At 38.6% G+C, this 20,000-nt stretch overlaps 1 protein-coding gene across 1 annotated transcript in view; it reads right to left on the bottom strand.

Moving 5' to 3' along the window:
- Window positions 1–20,000, bottom strand: part of LOC113827111 (putative neural-cadherin 2) — a 103,052-nt gene that overhangs the window by 42,080 nt on the left and 40,972 nt on the right. The window contains exons 3-8 of the mRNA XM_070127261.1: window positions 18,811–18,986; window positions 18,180–18,326; window positions 16,994–17,170; window positions 15,449–15,848; window positions 12,616–12,818; window positions 10,632–10,795 (exon numbers count right to left, since the gene is read on the bottom strand). Of these exons, the coding sequence (XP_069983362.1) occupies window positions 10,632–10,795; window positions 12,616–12,818; window positions 15,449–15,848; window positions 16,994–17,170; window positions 18,180–18,326; window positions 18,811–18,986 (1,267 nt within the window). The remainder of the gene's footprint in view (window positions 1–10,631; window positions 10,796–12,615; window positions 12,819–15,448; window positions 15,849–16,993; window positions 17,171–18,179; window positions 18,327–18,810; window positions 18,987–20,000) is intronic.

Genomic DNA, 20,000 nt, shown 5'->3' with positions numbered 1-20,000 from the left:
TATTCATTATTTCCCCTCTTTTTTGTTTATTCGTTATTTTTCTCTTCCATTTTCTTTATTCTCGCTTTCCTTTACTCTAACAGCTACCAAAGGGGAATGGAAACGTTGAGATCTTGGGCTGTCGACTTTCCCATTACCTTCTGTGTATCTAATGTTTTTTTCTAATAAAAGTACGTAATTAAATAGGATTGGACTTGTGCTTCGTCTATGTTCTCCATTTGCAAAGTGAAATAAAACTTTTCCTTTTTTCCCTTATTAATACTTTTTTGGTAATCTATGTGTAATTGAATACAGACCACGCAAGGTAAGAGAAGAAAAAGAAAGAAAAAAAGAAATTAACAATAAATGAATAAGATGAATAACACAGCAGCATATCATTTAATAAAAACCATACAATAATAAACAGGAAAAAAAGAGGGAAAACGAAAGAAAGGAAAATTTAACAAACAAACAAACAAAGAGAAGAAAGAAAGAAGAAAGAAAGAAAGAAAGAAATTAACTATAAATGAATAACATGGATAACATAACATCATATCATTAAAAAAAAAAACATACAAAAAACAGGAAAAAAACATGAAAAATGGAAAAAGAAAGAAAGGAAAACATATAATAATAATAATAATAAAGTCATCGTTATCATTATTTTCTATATTGCATTTTTTTTAGGTTTCGTCCGACTGGTCGCACTTAACGTTTGGCATTTTATTCTAAAATAGATGTATCAAAAAATGTTGCAAACGATCATTAAAAAAAATAAAAAAAATCATATTACAAATTTATTAAAATCCAGTTCTCTGTTATTATGATTGTTATTAACACTATCTATACTGTAATCCTGCTTGTATTTCACACAATCGCACACACACATACACATATACACAAACGCACGCAAGCACGTACGTACACACACACACACACACTCACACACACACACACACACACATACACGCACACAAACACACACACTTTTGCATAAAGGCATCATACTCCGAACCCATTGAAACCATATTCAAACCCATTATCCTCCTCCTCCTCATTATTACTATCATTATTGATACTCATATTATTCTAATTGTTATTTTATGCTTCGAGGCAAGTGCACTACAGTGAAGTAGTTGGTTAATTTGTGCACATTTATTATTTGCACGACTTTCCGAGTGACAGGTAAGAAGTAAGGTAGGAAGAAAGGGAAAAGGAAAGGAAGAAGAGAGAGGACTTGATAAAAGGGGGAGAGGGAGAAGGAGAAGGAAGGGAGGAAGGGAACTCACAGAAGAAAGGGGAAAGGGAGAGAAAATGGGAGGGTATTGAAGGAGAAAGAGAGGTGGATAACAGGAAAGGAAGGGATGGGGGGAAGGGGCAAGGCGGATGTGGGAGGGAGGGAAGGGGTTAAGGGAGAGAAGGGAGTGGGGGAGGATAGAAAAGAGAAGGGAGGAAGAGGGAGAAAGTTGAAGTTGGGCTTAATGTAGGAGGGGAGGGGGTGTATTTCTTATTTTTTATTTATTTTTTTCTCATGGAATTTCCATGCATATTGCTAGATATCGTTATCGTTATCATAACTATGATTGTTATCATCATATTCATCTTTATGTCTATCATACTTATTATCATTGCCATTACTGTTATCGTTATCATTATGATAACAGTAATGATTATCATTATTACTATTATCATTTTCCTTTTTTTAGCATTATGATGATTATCATTATCATTTTTATTATTATCATGGTCAGCATTATCCCATTACTATTATTATCATTGTTATCATTATCAGCATTATCCCATTACTATTATCATTGTTATCATTATTACCATTATCATTGTTACTTCTATGATCATTATTATTGTCGTTACTCAATCTAGTACTTGAGGTCCTTGGCGTAGATCCTCTTCAGATGGTCAAGGTGGAGATGGGAAGAAGAGGGAGAAAGGAGAGGAGAAAGAGGGGAGAAAGGAGGGATAGGGGAGAAAGGAGGGATGGAGGAAGGGGTATGGGGGAAAGAGGGGAGAAGAGAGGGATAGGGGAGAAAGGAGGGATAGAGGAAGGGGTATGGGGGAAAGAGGGGAAGTGAAGGGATAAGGGGAAGATGGTGGGGGGAGAGGGGAGGAGAAGGGAGGGGATACCTCACTTCATCAGACATTACAGAATACACTTGTCCTCCGCAGCCACTAATAACATCGCCAGCAAAGGTCACAATTATAGCTTGCCATTCACCAAGGGAGACACATGGACTTCACCCCCCCCTCCTTCCTCTATTTCGAAGCAAGGAGGACGGGAAAGGCAATTCAAACATATTTATTATTTTGTTTATTCATTATTTCCCCTCCTTTTTTGTTTATTCATTATTTCCCCTCCTTTTTTTTTGTTCATTCGTTATTTTTCTCTTCCATTTTCTTTATTTTCGTTTTCTTTTATTCTAACAGCTACCAAAGGGGAATGGAAACGTTGAGATCTTGGGCTGTCGATTTTCCCATTACGTTCTGTGAATTTAAATTTTTTACTAATAAAAGTACGGAATTAAACAGGATTGGAATTGGGCTTCGTCTATGTTCTCCATTTGCAAAATGAAATAAAACTTTTTCTTTTTTCCTTTATTAACATTTATTTTTAAATCTATGTGTAATTGAATACAGACCACGAAAGGTAAGAGAAGAAAAAGAAAGAAAGGAAGACATTAACAATAAATGAATAAGACGAATAACATAGCAGCATATTTAATAAAAAAAACATACAATAATAAACAGGAAAAAAACAAACAAAAAATGGAAAACGAAAGAAAGGAAAAGTTAACAAACAAACAAACAAAGAGAAGAAAGAAAGAAAAAAGAAAGAAAGAAAGAAATTAACTATAAATGAATAACATGGATAACATAACAGCATATCATTTCATAAAAAAAACATACAAAAACAGGAAAAAAGCACGAAAAAGGGAAAACGAAAGAAAGCAAAACATATAATAATAATAAAAATCATCGTTATCATTATTTTCTATATTATATATTTTTTTAGGTTTCGTCCGACTGGTCGCACTTAACGTTTGGCATTTTATTCTAAAATAGATGTATTAAAAATGTTGCAAACGCTCATAAAAAAATAAAAAAAATCATATTACAAATTTATTAAAATCCAGTTCTCTGTTATCATTATTGTTATTAACACTATCTATACTGTAATCCTGCTTGTATTTCACACAATCGCACACACACATACACATATACACAAACGCACGCAAGCACGTACGTACACACACACACACACACACACACTCGCACACACACACACACACACACATACACGCACACAAACACACACACATGCATAAAGGCATCATACTCCGAACCCATTGAAACCATATTCAAACCCTTTGTCCTCCTCCTCCTCATTATTACTATCATTATTGATACTCATATTATTCTAATTGTTATTTTATGCTTCGAGACAAGTGCACTACAATGAAGCAGTTAGTTAATTTGTGCACATTTATTATTTGCACGACTTTCCGAGGGACAGGGAAGAAGTAAGGTAGGAAGAAAGGGAAAAGGAAGGAAAGAAGAGAGAGGACTCGATAAAAGAGGGAGAGGGAGAAGGGGGAGGAAGGGAACTCACGGTAGAAAGGGGAGAGGGAGGGAAAATGGCACGGAATTAAAGGGGAAAGAGAGGTGGATAACAGAAAAGGAAGAGGGTAGGGGGGGGGGAGGGGCAAGGCGGATGTGGGAGGGAGGGAAGGGGATAAGGGAAAGAAGGGAGTGGGGGAGGACAGAAGAGAGAAGGGAGGAAGAGGGAGAAAGTTGAAATTGGCCTTAATGTAGGAGGGGAGGGAGTGTACTTCTTATATCTCATTCATCTTTTTCCTATGAAATGTTAATGCATATTGCTAGATATCGTTATCATTATTATAACTATTGTTATCATTATCACCACCTTCATCATCATCATATTCATCTTTATGTCTATCATACTTATTATCATTGCCATTACTGTTACTGTTATCATTATGATTATCATTTTCCTTTTTTTAGCATTATGATAATTATGATAATCATTTTTATTATTACCTTGATCAGCATTATCCCATTACTATTATTATTAATGTTATCATTATTATCATTATCATTGTCACTTCTATGATCATTGTTATTGCCGTTACTCAATCTAGTACGTGAGGTCCTTGGCGTAGATCCTCTTCAGATGGTCAAGGTGGAGATGGGAAGAAGAGGGGAAGGGGGAAAGGGAAAGGGCGAAGGAAGGGAGAAAGGGGAGGAGAAAGAGGGGAGAAGAGAGGGATAGGGGAGAAAGGAGGGATGGAGGAAGGGCTATGGGGGAAAGAAGGGAGGTGAAGCGGTACGGGGATGATGGGAAGACGGGAGGAGAAGGGAGGGGATACCTCACTTCATCAGACATTACAGAATACCCTTGTCCTCCGCAGCCACTAATAACATCGCCAGCAAAGGTCACAATTATAGCTTGCCATTCACCAAGGGAGACACATGGACTTCACACTCCTCCCCCCCCCTCCTTCCTCTATTCCGAAGCAAGGAGGACGGGAAAGGCAATTCAAACATATTTATTATTTTGTTTATTCATTATTTCCCCTCCTTTTTTTTTGTTTATTCATTATTTCCCCTCCTTTTTTTGTTCATTCGTTATTTTTCTCTTCCATTTTCTTTATTTTCGTTTTCTTTTACTCTAACAGCTACCAAAGGGGAATGGAAACGTTGAGATCTTGGGCTGTCGACTTTCCCATTACCTTCTGTGTATTTAATTTTTTTTCTAATAAAAGTACGTAATTTAACAGGATTGGACTTGGGTTTCGTCTGTGTTCTCCATTTGCAAAATGAAATAAAACTTTTTCTTTTTTCCTTTATTAACATTTTTTTTGTAATCTATGTGTAATTGAATACAGACCACGAAAGGTAAGAGAAGAAAAAGAAAGAAAGGAAGACATTAACAATAAATGAATAAGATGAATAACATAGCAGCATATTTAATAAAAAACATACAATAATAAACAGAAAAAAAACAAAAAAGGGAAAACGAAAGAAAGGAAAAGTTAACAAACAAACAAACAAAGAGAAGAAAGAAAGAAAAAAGAAAGAAAGAAAGAAATTAACTATAAATGAATAATATGGATAACATAACAGCATATCATTTCATAAAAAAACATACAAAAACAGGAAAAAAGCACGAAAAAGGGAAAACAAAAGAAAGCAAAACATATAATAATAATTAAAAATCATCGTTATCATTATTTTCTATATTATATATATTTTTAGGTTTCGTCCGACTGGTCGCACTTAACGTTTGGCATTTTATTCTAAAATAGATGTATTAAAAATGTTGCAAACGCTCATTAAAAAAAAAAAAAAAAAAAATCATATTACAAATTTATTAAAATCCAGTTCTCTGTTATCATTATTGTTATTAACACTATCTATACTGTAATCCTGCTTGTATTTCACACAAACGCACACACACATACACATATACACAAACGCACGCAAGCACGTACGCACACACACACACACACACACGCGCGCACACACACACACACACACACATACACGCACACAAACACACACACATGCATAAAGGCATCATACTCCGAACCCATTGAAACCATATTCAAACCCATTATCCTCCTCCTCCTCATTATTACTATCATTATTGATACTCATATTATTCTAATTGTTATTTTATGCTTCGAGACAAGTGCACTACAATGAAGCAGTTAGTTAATTTGTGCACATTTATTATTTGCACGACTTTCCGAGTGACAGGTAAGAAGTAAGGTAGGAAGAAAGGGAAAAGGAAGGAAAGAAGAGAGAGGACTCGATAAAAGAGGGAGAGGGAGAAGGGGGAGGAAGGGAACTCACGGTAGAAAGGGGAGAGGGAGGGAAAATGGCAGGGAATTAAAGGGGAAAGAGAGGTGGATAACAGGAAAGGAAGAGGGTAGGGGGGGGGGGAGGGGCAAGGCGGATGTGGGAGGGAGGGAAGGGGGTAAGGGAGAGAAGGGAGTGGGGGAGGATAGAAGAGAGAAGGGAGGAAGAGGGAGAAAGTTGAAATTGGCCTTAATGTAGGAGGGGAGGGGGGTGTACTTCTTATATCTCATTCATTTTTTTCCTATGAAATGTTTATGCATATTGCTAGATATCGTTATCATTATTATAACTATTGTTATCATCATCACCACCTTCATCATCATCATATTCATCTTTATGTCTATCATACTTATTATCATTGCCATTACTGTTACTGTTATCATTATGATTATCATTTTCCTTTTTTTAGCATTATGATAATTATGATAATCATTTTTATTATTATCTTGATCAGCATTATCCCATTACTATTATTATCAATGTTATCATTATTATCATTATCATTGTCACTTCTATGATCATTGTTATTGTCGTTACTCAATCTAGTACGTGAGGTCCTTGGCGTAGATCCTCTTCAGATGGTCAAGGTGGAGATGGGAAGAAGAGGGGAAGAGGGAAAGGGAAAGGGCGAAGGAAGGGGAAAGGGGAGGAGAAAGAGGGGAGAAAGGAGGGATAGGGGAGAAAGAAGGGATGGAGGAAGGGGTATGGGGAAAAGAGGAGTGGTGAGGGGGTAAGGGGAAGATGGTGGGGAGAGAGGGGAGCAGAAGAGAGGGATAAGGGAGAGAAGAGGGATGGAGGAAGGGGTATGGGGGAAAGAGGGGAGGTGAAGCGGTAAGGGGAAGATGGTGGGGGGAGAGGGGAGGAGAAGGGAGGGGATACCTCACTTCATCAGACATTACAGAATACACTTGTCCACTAATAACATCGCCAGCAAAGGTCACAATTATAGCTTGCCATTCACCAAGGGAGACACATGGACTTCACACTCCTTCCCCCCCTCCCCTCCTTCTTCTATTCCGAAGCAAGGAGGACGGGAAAGGCAATTCAAACATATTTATTATTTTGTTTATTCATTATTTCCCCTCCTTTTTTTGTTTATTCATTATTTCCCCTCCCTTTTTTGTTCGTTCGTTATTTTTCTCTTCCATTTTCTTTATTTTCGTTTTCTTTTATTCTAACAGCTACCAAAGGGGAATGGAAACGTTGAGATCTTGGGCTGTCGACTTTCCCATTACGTTCTGTGTATTTAATTTTTTTTACTAATAAAGGTGCGGAATTAAACAGAATTGGACTTGTGCTTCGTCTATGTTCTCTATTCGCAAAATGAAATAAAACTTTTTCTTTTTTCCTTTATTAATTTTTTTTTAAAAATCTATGTGTAATTGAATACAGACCACGAAAGGTAAGAGAAGAAAAAGAATGAAAGGAAGACATTAACAATAAATGAATAAGACGAATAACATAGCAGCATATTTAATAAAAAACATACAATAATAAACAGGAAAAAACAAACAAAAAAAGGGAAAACGAAAGAAAGGAAAAGTTAACAAACAAACAAACAAAGAGAAGAAAGAAAGAAAAAAGAAAGAAATTAACTATAAATGAATAATATGGATAACATAACAGCATATCATTTCATAAAAAAACATACAAAAACAGGAAAAAAGCACGAAAAAGGGAAAACGAAAGAAAGGAAAACATATAATAATAATAAAAATCATCGTTATCATTATTTTCTATATTGTATTTTTTTTAGGTTTCGTCCGACTGGCCGCACTTAACGTTTGGCATTTTATTCTAAAATAGAAGTATCAAAAAATGTCGCAAACGCTCATAAAAAAGATTTAAAAAATCATATTACAAATTTATTCAAATCCAGTTCTCTGTTATCATTATTGTTATAAACACTATCTATACTGTAATCCTGCTTGTATTTCACACAAACGCACACACACATACACATTTACACAAACGCACGCAAGCACGTACACACACACACACACACACGCACACGCACACGCACACACGCACACGCACACACACGCGCACACAAACACACACACTTATGCATAAAGGCATCATACTCCGAACCCATTGAAACCATAATCAAACCCACTATCCTCCTCCTCCTCATTATTACTATCATTATTGATGCTCATATTATTCTAATTGTTATTTTATGCTTCGAGGCAAGTGCACTACAATGAAGTACTTGGTTAATTTGTGCACATTTATTATTTGCACGACTTTCCGAGTGACAGGTAAGAAGTAAGGTAGGAAGAAAGGGAAAAAGAAGGGAAGAAGAGAGAGGACTTGATAAAAGGGGGAGAGGGAGAAGGAGAAGGAAGGGAGGAAGGGAACTCACAGAAGAAAGGGGAAAGGGAGAGAAAATGGGAGGGTATTAAAGGAGAAAGAGAGGTGGATAACAGGAAAGGAAGGGATGGGGGGAAGGGGCAAGGCGGATGTGGGAGGGAGGGAAGGGGTTAAGGGAGAGAAGGGAGTGGGGGAGGAAAGAAAAGAGAAGGGAGGAAGAGGGAGAAAGTTGAAGTTGGGCTTAATGTAGGAGGGGAGGGGGTGTATTTCTTATTTTTTATTTATTTTTTCTCATGGAATTTCCATGCATATTGGTAGATATCGTTATCATTATCATAACTATGATTGTTATCATCATCACCACCTTCATCATCATCATCATATTCATCTTTATGTCTATCATACTTATTATCATTGCCATTACTGTTATCGTTATCATTATGATAACAGTAATGATTATCATTATTACTAGAGAAGGGAGGGGATACCTCACTTCATCAGACATCACAGAATACCCTTGTCCTCCGCAGCCACTAATAACATCGCCAGCAAAGGTCACAATTATCGCTTGCCATTCACCAAGGGAGACACATGGACTTCACAATCCCCCCCCCCCCCCTCCTTCCTCTATTCCGAAGCAAAGAGGACGGGAAAGGCAATTCAAACATATTTATTTTTTTGTTTATTCATTATTTCCCCCCCCTTTTTTGTTTATTCGTTATTTTTCTCTTCTATTTTCTTTATTCTCGTTTTCTTTTACTCTAACAGATTACCAAAGGGGAATGGAAACGTTGAGATCTTGGGCTGTCGACTTTCCCATTACGTTCTGTGCATTTAATTTTTTTTCTAATAAAAGTACGTAATTAAATAGGATTGGACTTCGTCTGTGTTCTCCATTTGCAAAATGAAATATAACTTTTCCTTTTTTCCCTTATTACTACTTTTTTTTTGTAATCTATGTGTAATTGAATACAGACCACGCAAGGTAAGAGAAGAAAAAGAAAGAAAGAAAGACATGAACAATAAATGAATAAGATGAATAGCATAGCAGCATATCATTTAATAAAAAACATACAATAATAAACAGAAAACAAACAAACAAAAAGGGGAAAACGGGAGAAAGGAAAAGTTAACAAACAAACAAACAAAGAGAAGAAAGAAAGAAAAAAGAAAGAAAGAAAGAAATTAACTATAAATAGTAAAAAAAAAAAAAAAAATACAAAAACAGGAAAAAAGCACGAAAAAGGGAAAACGAAAGAAAGGAAAACCTATAATAATAATAATAAAAATCATCGTTATCATTATCTTTTATATTGTATTTGTTTAGGTTTCGTCCGACTGGTCGCACTTAACGTTTGGCATTTTATTCTAAAATAGAAGTATCAAAAATTTTTGCAAACGCTCATAAAAAAAAGAAAAAAATCATATTACAAATTTATTAAAATCCAGTTCTCTGTTATCATTATTGTTATTAACACTATCTATACTATAACCCTGCTTGTATTTCACACAAACGCACACACACATACACATATACACAAACGCACGCAAGCACGTACGCTCGCACGCACGCACGCACGCACATACACACACACACACACACACACACACACACACACACACACACACATACACACACACACACACACACACACTCATACACACACACACACACACACACTTACACACACACACACACACACACACACACACACACACACACACACACACACACACACACACACACACACACACACATACACACAGCAAGTTGCATTTAATTTTTTTCTAATAAAAGTACGTAATTTAACAGAATTGGACTTGGGCTTCGTCTGTGTTCTCCATTTGCAAAATGAAATAAAACTTTTTCTTTTTTCCTTTATTAACATTTCTTTTTGTAATTTATGTGTAATTGAATACAGACCACTAAAGGCAAGAGAAGAAAGAGAAAGAAAGAAAAAATAACTATAAATGAATAACATGAACAATGTAGCAGCATATCATTTCATAAAAAAACATACAATAAAAAACAGGAGAAAAAAACACACAAAAAAGGGAAAGCGAAAGAAAGGAAAAAAATAACAAAGAAAGAAAGACAATAACTATAGATTAATAACATGAACATAGCAGCATATCATTTCATAAAAAAACATACAATAAAAAAACAAGAAAAAACACAAAAAAGGAAAACGAAAGAAAGGATAAATGAACAAAGAAAGAAAAGAGGAAAGAAAGAAAGAAATATGGTACTTACCTACAAACAAACAAAGAAAAGAAGAAAAAATATGTTACTTACCTACAAACAAACAAATCAAAAGAAGAAAAAATATGGTACTTACCTACAAACAAACAAACAAAAAAAAAAGAAAGAAAAAAAGAAATATATTCCTTACCTACAAACAAACAAAGAAAGGAATAAATAAATAAATAAATATACTTACCTCCCCTCCCGCACTTGACTCGAAGCGAAGACGTCTCCCGAGCTCCGGTTAAGAGTGAAGAGGGGGTGGGGGGCGCCGACCCACTCGAACACTTTGTCCCGGACGTCCCAGTCATCCGGATCGTCCACATACACGCGTCCTAAGGGGGCATCCGATCCCCCGCCCTGGAGTGAGGAGAGTGAGGAGAGTGAGGAGAGTGTGGAGAGTGAGGAGAGGGTGGAGAGTGAGGAGAGTGAGGATAGTGTGGAGAGTGAGGATAGTGTGGAGAGTGAGGATATTGTGGAGAGTGAGGATAGTGTGGAGAGTGAGGAGAGAGTGGAGAGTGAGGATAGTGTGGAGAGTGAGGATAGTGTGGAGAGTGAGGAGAGGGTGGAGAGTGAGGAGAGTGTGGAGAGTGAGGAGAGTGTGGAGAGTGTGGAGAGTGAGGAGAGTGTGGAGAGTGAGGAGAGTGTGGAGAGTGAGGATAATGAGGATAGTGTGGAAAGTGAGGATAGTGTGGAGAGTGAGGATAGTGTGGAGAGTGAGGAGAGAGTGGAGAGTGAGGATAGTGTGGAGAGTGAGGATAGTGTGGAGAGTGAGGAGAGGGTGGAGAGTGAGGATAGCGTAGAGAGTGAGGATAGTGTGGAGAGTGAGGATATTGTGGAGAGTGAGGATAGTGTGGAGAGTGAGGATAATGAGGATAGTGTGGAGAGTGAGGATAGTGTGGAGAGTGAGGATAATGAGGATAGTGTGGAAAGTGAGGAAAGTGTGGAGAGTGAGGATAGTGAGGAACGTATAGGTTTGTTGCTTCGGGTGAATATGACTGTATGTGGCGGAATATTTTTTTTTCTTCTTTTCTTTGTTCTTTCTTTTTCTTTATCTTTTTATTCTTTATTTATCTATTTTTTTTGTTAGCGAATTAAAGATGCAAGTGGGAGAATTTTTGTTTTGTTTTGTTTTGATTAGTTACCGATTTAAAGGATATATATATTTTTTTGTATTTACCGAGTTTAAGATGTAAACACGTGGAGGATTTTTTTTTCGTGTGTGTGTGGTGGTGGTGGTGGTGGGGGGGGTATTAGTTACTGAATTATGTAAGGACGGGAAGCTTTGTGTGCGTTGAGAGTGGTGTTTAGAATCGCGTACCCTTTTTCATAGAGGTATGGGGGTGTATTTTGCTTTCAGATATGCGTGCTGTATGTCCCATAGGTGGTGGTAATAGAAGAATCTTCGTTATCTGTTTCTCGTATTTGTTACCACTTAGAGATGAAAGACTGGTATTTGTTACCACTTGAAGATGAAATACTGGAACAGTAGAATATGTGTTCGAAAATGTGCTCAAACTGGAGTACCCTTTTATAGCGGTGTTCGGATATGTCTTAATTCATGATATGCTGTATCTCCTTTAAGTAAAGGTAAAGGTAAGATATACATACTGTTATACATTTAGAATATGGGATGGTTGTAAGTGATTAACAGCAAATGTACTTTGGGTGTTTCGTTTATATCTTTATTAATAATTTACTTGAAAGAATCGAAAGGTATCATTTACCTTTTTCACATTTGTCATAGTGAATTCTGCTCACCATCATAGATTTTTTTAGATACCTGTTCCCTGTCCATTTATTAAAAACTTTACTGTGCTTATCAAAATCTATCCTCTATTAATCAGAGTCTACGTACTAAGATTTATCCTTTGTTTGTCAAATTCTGTCCTTTGTTTCCTAAATTCTACCCTCCCCCCCTATTTATCAAAGTCTATCCTCTATTTGATAAGATTTATTCTCTCTTTGTCCAATTCTTGTCCATTTCTATCCTCTATCTATCAAATTCTACTCTCTATCTAGTAAAAATTAATTCCTCTATTCCGCAAAATCTACCCTCTATCTAGTAAAAATTCATTCCTCTATTCTTCAAAATCTACCCTCCATTTAGTAAAATTAATTCCTCTATTCTTCAAAATCTATCCTCCATTCATAAAAAATCCAAATAAACTTCCACTTACCCGAGGTTTACACAAGTAGACATTTTTGGAAGCGGGTCTCATCAGGTTGTCGTTGATGTCATCGACAACGACGGTGAGGACTTCTGTCGTGGACATCCCTCCTGCGTCGGCCAACCACACCTGCACATCAAGGCGTCTGTATTCTTCCCTGTCAAGAGAGCCTGTCGTCCACACCTCCGCTCCGCCACGCCCGCTGTCCAGGTCTGGTGGGCGTGAGAGCGTGAGAGAACGAGAGGGGAAAATTAGACTGGTTCTTTGGCATATCATGTGGATTTTTTGTTAGTCCATTTGTTTATTTATTCATTTGTTTATTATTGTCATTATCATTCTTGCTTCATGGAGGGGTAGTCATCTGATTGTGGGTTTGATTGTATTTCGGTATGTATGTATGTTTGTATATATATGCATGTATGACTGTGTGTAAATATATGTAGGTATGTAGGTATGTATCATCGTCATATTTATCATCATTACTATTAGTATCATTATCATTTGTATTATTATCATAACAATCACCATTATCATTATTATCTTTCTTCTTCTAATTCAGTAGTTTCCAACCTTTTTTCATTCTATGGCCTCCGACCAATATGTAATAATCTCCGAGGCCCTGTAGTGTTTGTGCACTTTTCAGATTCAGTTATTACTTGTTATGAACAGGGTAATGATGCCAACAGCTATAAGACAAGAACATTATGAAAAGCTTCCAGGTTATTGATTTATGAGAGATAGTTCTATGTAGGTGCTATAGGTGAAATAGAATTCATTTTAATTCGATGTTATAATTTTCATATTGTTCCACGGCCCCCAGAGAACCCCTGTTCTGTTACTGTTATCATTACCATTATTGTTGTTATCAATATCAATGTAATTGGCATTATTGTAGTTGTTGATGTTGTTTTTCATCATCATCCTTAGTATCATCGTTATCATTATCATAAGCATCATAATTACCACTATGTCTTTCATCATGAATCAATCATATCCATCACTATGATCATTATGATTATTATTACTGACATGCCAAAATCATTATCGCTGTAATCATATTACTGTCAGTATCAATATCCGCACTATCACAAACTTAATAATTATGGAAACGAAAATGTTTTGACCATAATGATTTCTCACAAAATACGTGCTTTGACGACATTTTAACATCGAGTAAACATGTTTTCTCTTCGTAAAAAATCTAAGATCCAAGAATTAAATGGAACGGAAATGCATAGAAACTCGAATATATGATCTGTAAAAGCATAATGGACACTAGTACCATTTTTACACTATACACGTAAATTCACAATAGCCTAGTTCTAAACATTTGAATACGCTGAGAGTTTGGGGTTGGTGCTCTTTGGGCAGGAATAATTAATTTTCTTATCATGTAAAAGTTTAGCGAAATGTGTGTGCTCATGCAGGAAATGTTTTGGTAACATGTGTAAAAATAAAGATGTGTTACTCATGTCAGCGAACACGTATTGTTTTTTGCCTTTATGAAAAAGTGAAATTTGTGCTGGTTTTGGCTGAAGGGGAAAGTCCTCATTTTATAGAGAAAATAACTTTGAATGGCCATTTATTATGCAGTTTTAGTAATAAGTAAGGTTATTACTAATTCATGTACGGTATTTATGGAGTACACGATTCAAAACAACAGAAAACGTCTGTGATTATTGAAACAACTCCTGCCAAGAATCGGTGTCTTTAAAACTCTACGGGACTACGACGCCAGATTTCACTTACTCCTTCAAAACTTGCAAATTAAACAGAACATCCACCCGCATTACCTTTGGCGTTAGAGATGGGGGAAATATCTTTTATTCCTTCTTGATTACAACAATCCCTCCTCCATGTATTATACACCACTCTCCTAATTGAATCAACCCACTCTTTCGACCGCCCCCAATCTAGATATGAGGACCTCCTCTTCCAAAACTCTGCCCAATCTTATTAAACAAACATCCACCCTTGAATCATTCTTGCAACATTCGAAGCATCCTCCCTCCCCCCCTTTTCGGCATTCACACGGTCCTATTTGCTTTTCGGGGAGACTCATATTTTCCGAGAGCGCGAGCCATTGTGCCTCGCCAGGAGTAATCATGGGAGACAAACAGTTGAGCGAGTGATACCGAGCTGTCACGGCTGCTCTAACTCGCCGAGGGGAGCCGTGACTTCAAGTGACAATGGATTATGATGGACGAGGACAATGATGGTGCTGATTGTGAGGGGATTGGTGGAGGTGGATATTTATGGAGGGGGTTGTGTTGGTGATGGGGAGATGAGTTTTATTGTTGGTGGTGGTGATGAATGGTGATGTTAGTGACGAAGATGTTGATGATGGTGGTGTTGGTGTTGACGGCGTTGGTGCTGAAAATGATGATGGTGATGATAAAGCTGATAACGATGATGAGGTGGATTCTAAAGGCAATGATGATGTTGGTGAAGATTCTGCTTGTGTTATTAGCAGCAATGATGTTGATAATGGTGGTGATGGCGATGATGATGCTAGTGAGGATGTTGGGATGATGATGATGTTGGCGATGCTGGTGGCGGCGATATTGTGATGATGTTGGTGGCGATTACGAAGTCGGTCGTGATGGTGGCGGCGGCGATGATGATGGTGAAAATGGTGCTGGCGATTACGCTGTTGAGAATTGGTGAATCTCAATGCCTCAGGAATAACCGTGATAACGAGTCATTAAGATGAAAAGATGAACCGAAGAGAGAAACAATAAGATAACATGCGAGAACGAAAAGGAAAATGGCAAAGGGGACGCTAAAACAGCCCTGCGATAGACTGAGAGCAAGACGGGGAGCTTCAACAGTCGATACTCACTCTGCCTGAATTTGAGCTTGATGAGCGCTTTGACGTGGGCGGGGTTGGAGGGCGCGAGGGAGAAGTTGAAGGGCGGCCCGTGGCCCATCTCCCACACGTCCAGGTCGGTGGCGGCGAGGGTGGCCAGCCGCGTGGGCGGGCTGCTCTCTGTCACGTGCACCACCGTGGGCGGCAGGAGGCGCGGGGGGCAGTCGTTGACATCCGTCACGGTGATGGTGAGCGTGGCGGTGGCGGACAAGGGCGGCCGCCCATGGTCGACGGCGATGATTCTGGCCACGCCCTCGGCCCCGCCCGGAGCCTCGCGGTCGAGGCGGCGCCAGAGCCTCACCTCGCCGTCGGCGTTCACGTTAAGGGAGTCCCACGCGCTCTCCACGCGGTACTCCACGCCCTCCTGGCCGTCCTGCGGGGGAGAGGGAGGGGTGGAGGCGTGTCAGGTATGTTTTTTTTTTTTTTTGCGGGGGGGTGGGGGGCAGTAATGTGAATGTATTGCGAATTGGATGATGCGTTGTGTAGCGATACAAGATACATTCTGTGTAAACGGTGCATGCGTTTGCTCCTGCGTCGTGGCGACGAGCGTGGAAGAAGGAAACCTTAATCGGCCTCGCAGGCGACTCGACGGAAGGAAGGCATCTTAGGAACTAACTTTTTCACTTGCAACTTTTTATATTTGACCCTTTTTTTGGTAAAATGGAAGACGCGTTTCATTTACGACTTTAGATTTTTCCCGAATACGACTTGAGAGCAATTTCCTTCCTCGGTTGATTTGCGATTTTCAAAATTAGGATTCCAATACTCATTTGAAATCACGTTAATAAGAGCTACAAATAAAATTGCTTAGTGAAATAAAAGGTAAAGTATACTAGAACAAGAAAAAGTACAACCACTTTCTATTAAATTTACACAGGGAATGTTTTATGTTTTCATCCGACCACTGATTTTCATTAAAAAAAAAAAACAAATCTATTTACTCTTTTTCAAATCTCGATGATGAAATTCCTGACTTTTCCCAGCAACCGTGGGGACAACAATCAGTATTTTTGTTGAATTTCAATTTTATCGCTTTGCACTTTTGGTTTTATATTTTATACTGTGTTGTTGGGGTATTCTGTTTCTCTATATGGCTGGCTCTGCAACCCACCATAGCCTAGGAACTCCATATATAGTGTATTCTCATTATAGTGACGTCATTCGTAAAGGAGGAGAAGGGAAGGAGGATGAAGGTGATGGAAGAGGAAGGACAGAGAGGGAGGCTAGAAGCTGGAGAAGAGAGGGAGGAGTGAGGGAAGGAGAAGGGAGAGGCGGGATGATTTTGACGAAAAGTGGGAGAAAAGAAGAGGGAGGAGGAGGTAAGAGAAGGAGGAAAGGAAAAGAAAGGAGAGAAGGGAGGAAAGAAAAAGAGAGAGACGATAGAAGAAGAACAAGGCACCAGGAAAAGGAGAGGGAGGAGGAGGTAAGAGAAGGACGAAAGAAGAAACGAGAGAAGGGAGGAAAGAAGAAGAGAGAGACGATAGAAGAAGAACAAGGCACCAAACTTCCCAGACCCACCATATCCGGATCCTGGGCGGTGAGGGCGGCCAGCACGGTGCCGGGGGCGGCGTCCTCCTGCACCGTGACGTGGGCGTGCGAGCGAGAGAACGCGGGCGGGTTGTCGTTGAGATCTCGGAGCTTGACGGAGACCCAGGCGGTGTCCGTGTGGCGCGCGTCCTCCCAGCCCCCGCGCCCCTGGGGGAGAGGGAGACGCCCGTGTGCACGCGGTCTTGTGTCCTATGATTACGCACATGGATTATGTGTACATGCAAGCACTGATATATCTAAGAAGGGCGTGTGTGCGCTGTCTAGCTTTCTGTGATTACTTACATAGATTACATATACATAGACATTCTGAAATATGTGGAGGTTTGTGCATACCATCTAATATCTTAAGATTATACACACGACCTCTATGTGTACATGCAGATAATATAATTACTTAAAGGGCAGCAACTAGTATTCTATAATTACACACAGTATAAATATTATGTATACATGCGGATGTCTAGAGCATCACAAATCCACGTGCTTTGCAAATATGTACAAAAACTTTTCACTAACAACGACAAGAAACAAATCAGGAAATATGTACAAAAAAGTTCTTATTGACAACGACAGCAACAATAAGCGTAACTGCAGATTCGAGTTCTTATCTACGAAAGGTCACAGAGTCCTCTTAGCATTTCATCCGCAATCACAGGAATCATGAATTTATGCTCTGACCGTCCCTGGATGTTTAACTCGAGTTGGCAACTGAGCCACTTTTTCCTTTATTATCATATGAATATTTGATAATCAATTATCTTTCGTCTTTATTTGAATCACTGCAGTCCATTTGATAAAAAGGCTGTATAAAAAATCTGAACGTTATAGCAACTGGAATGAAGATGAGATAAATAGATATTGGATTTTTGCAATATGTTAAAGGAAAAATGAATGAATTCTTAATAAGTGTTAAATACCCTGGGACAAAACAGAATATATTAACCCATCACCACGCGCGCATACACACACACGACGCACGCACGCACGCACACACACACACGCATGCACACATACATAAATACAGAAACACACACAAACGACACAAACAAACACACAACAAACTAACGCGAACACATACGCACACAAAACAACACAACACATACACACTTACGTACACAACCCCCCCCTCCCCACCCCGACCCCTACGGCCACTCACCCTGTCCGTGACCTGGACCATGAACTTGAACCCTCGCCTGTGCGTCTCATCCTCATAGTCGAGAGTTTTGCGGGCGTGGAGATGGCCGACGGCGCCCTCCGCCCTCACGCCGAAGTGCTCCCACCCCCACCCGCTCCGCTCCACCACCTGCGGGGGGCCCAGCTGGTTCAGTCCGTCAAATTGATTCACAATTTTCATTTTCTAGATTAATGAGTTGGTCAAGCTTTTTTTTTTTTTTTTTTTTTTTCGTTTTGTTTGGGTGATGATTTGGTGAACATTATTTTGGGGGAAATCATTTGGCAGCGAGGGTTGTGGCTTCGTTTCAACGTGTGCTGATTTTTTATATTTTTTTTTTCCAACGATGTTTCTTTTTTTTTTACATAAATTAGATTAACATTTATATATCATGGAGAGCTAATACTTCTGGTATAATATCAATCAATCAATCAATCAATAAATAAATAAATAATAAATAAATAAAATAAATATATCAATAAATAAATATAATATCAATAAATAAATAAATAAACATACTTCTGGTATAATATCAATAAAAGAGAGAAACAACAATAGCAATTAAGAAAGAAAAAAAAAACGCATTTAGCTACAGATCCAATAAGATAAAACTTACACGATAAAAGAAATAGTTGGCCGTATCTAGATCGGCGGTCGTGATTTCCAGGAGAGTGGAGCCGTCGGGGGGGCCGGCTCCCCACGTCTCGTTCACATCCACTTGCCACAGGCGCTGCGTCAGGCGGGGGGCGTTGTCGTTCACATCCGTCAGCCGCACCACTACCGTGCCCGTCCCTGTGGAGGAGGTTGTACAATTTTTTTTTTTTTTTTTATGAGAGGAATATTTTACTTGCAATATTTTACTTGCCGGTTGTTGAAAAAGGTTAAAATGACTGTCTGAAATTATAATCATTATAATTTTCTCTCGTTCCTTATATCCTCACAACACCGACTAATGCTACAACGAGAGAGAACTGCATTATAACTCTGACAGTATTATTGATAATAGGAATACCATTTACAGCAATCACAGTGATGATGGCAACATAAATGAAAACGATGATAACCCAACCTAATCATAAACAGCGACTATTCCCACTTTTCCTTCGATACCTTTTCGCGAACACTTTCTCACGCGGACACTCCTCGAAGATTTAGAACTCACTTAGATTGAAATCTCGGAGATTTATCTTTTTAACTTCTTTTTTAACCACCTTAATAAGTGTAATTCCCAGGCCTGCGGTGGCTGAGACGAGAGAAATTCCTCCTTAATTCTTGTGTGACGTCTTTGCTGTCCCTTCTCCACGTCTTCCGAGAGGGCTTAATAATGTCATCGGGTTGCGTTAACCGGGGAGACAGCAGTCAGGTCTTTGATAAGTGCGACGTCAGAAAGCCAGGCTGGAGTCTTATTCTTTTAAGTCTCTCTCTCTCTAATTATGTCGTTCTTGCTTCTCTTTCTCTCTCTCTCTCTCTCTCTTGCTTATCCTTCTTTCTCCCATGAGAATTGTTATGATGATACAACTCCTATTCCCCCTAGAATAGCAGCAGCAATAGTATTTTCATTGCTAATGATGATTGCTATAATAATGACAATGATAACACTATTAGTATTGATATTCACAATGATAGTAAAATACTCATAATGACGAGAAAGAACATGATTGAGATTCATACACTTTTTAATGGAAATGATAGCACTGACAATGATAGTAATGATTGTAGATTTGGCGAAGAAGCTGCAACTGCTGATGATGATGCTGGTCGTACTGACGGAGATGGTGACACCCAAGAATCACACTATAACCACTA

This window comes from Penaeus vannamei, chromosome 11 (genome assembly GCF_042767895.1).
Source record: "Penaeus vannamei isolate JL-2024 chromosome 11, ASM4276789v1, whole genome shotgun sequence".
NCBI classification, from domain to species: domain Eukaryota; kingdom Metazoa; phylum Arthropoda; class Malacostraca; order Decapoda; family Penaeidae; genus Penaeus; species Penaeus vannamei.
Note: the sequence above shows the minus strand (reverse complement) of the source record. Positions and strands in the feature narration are given on the sequence as shown.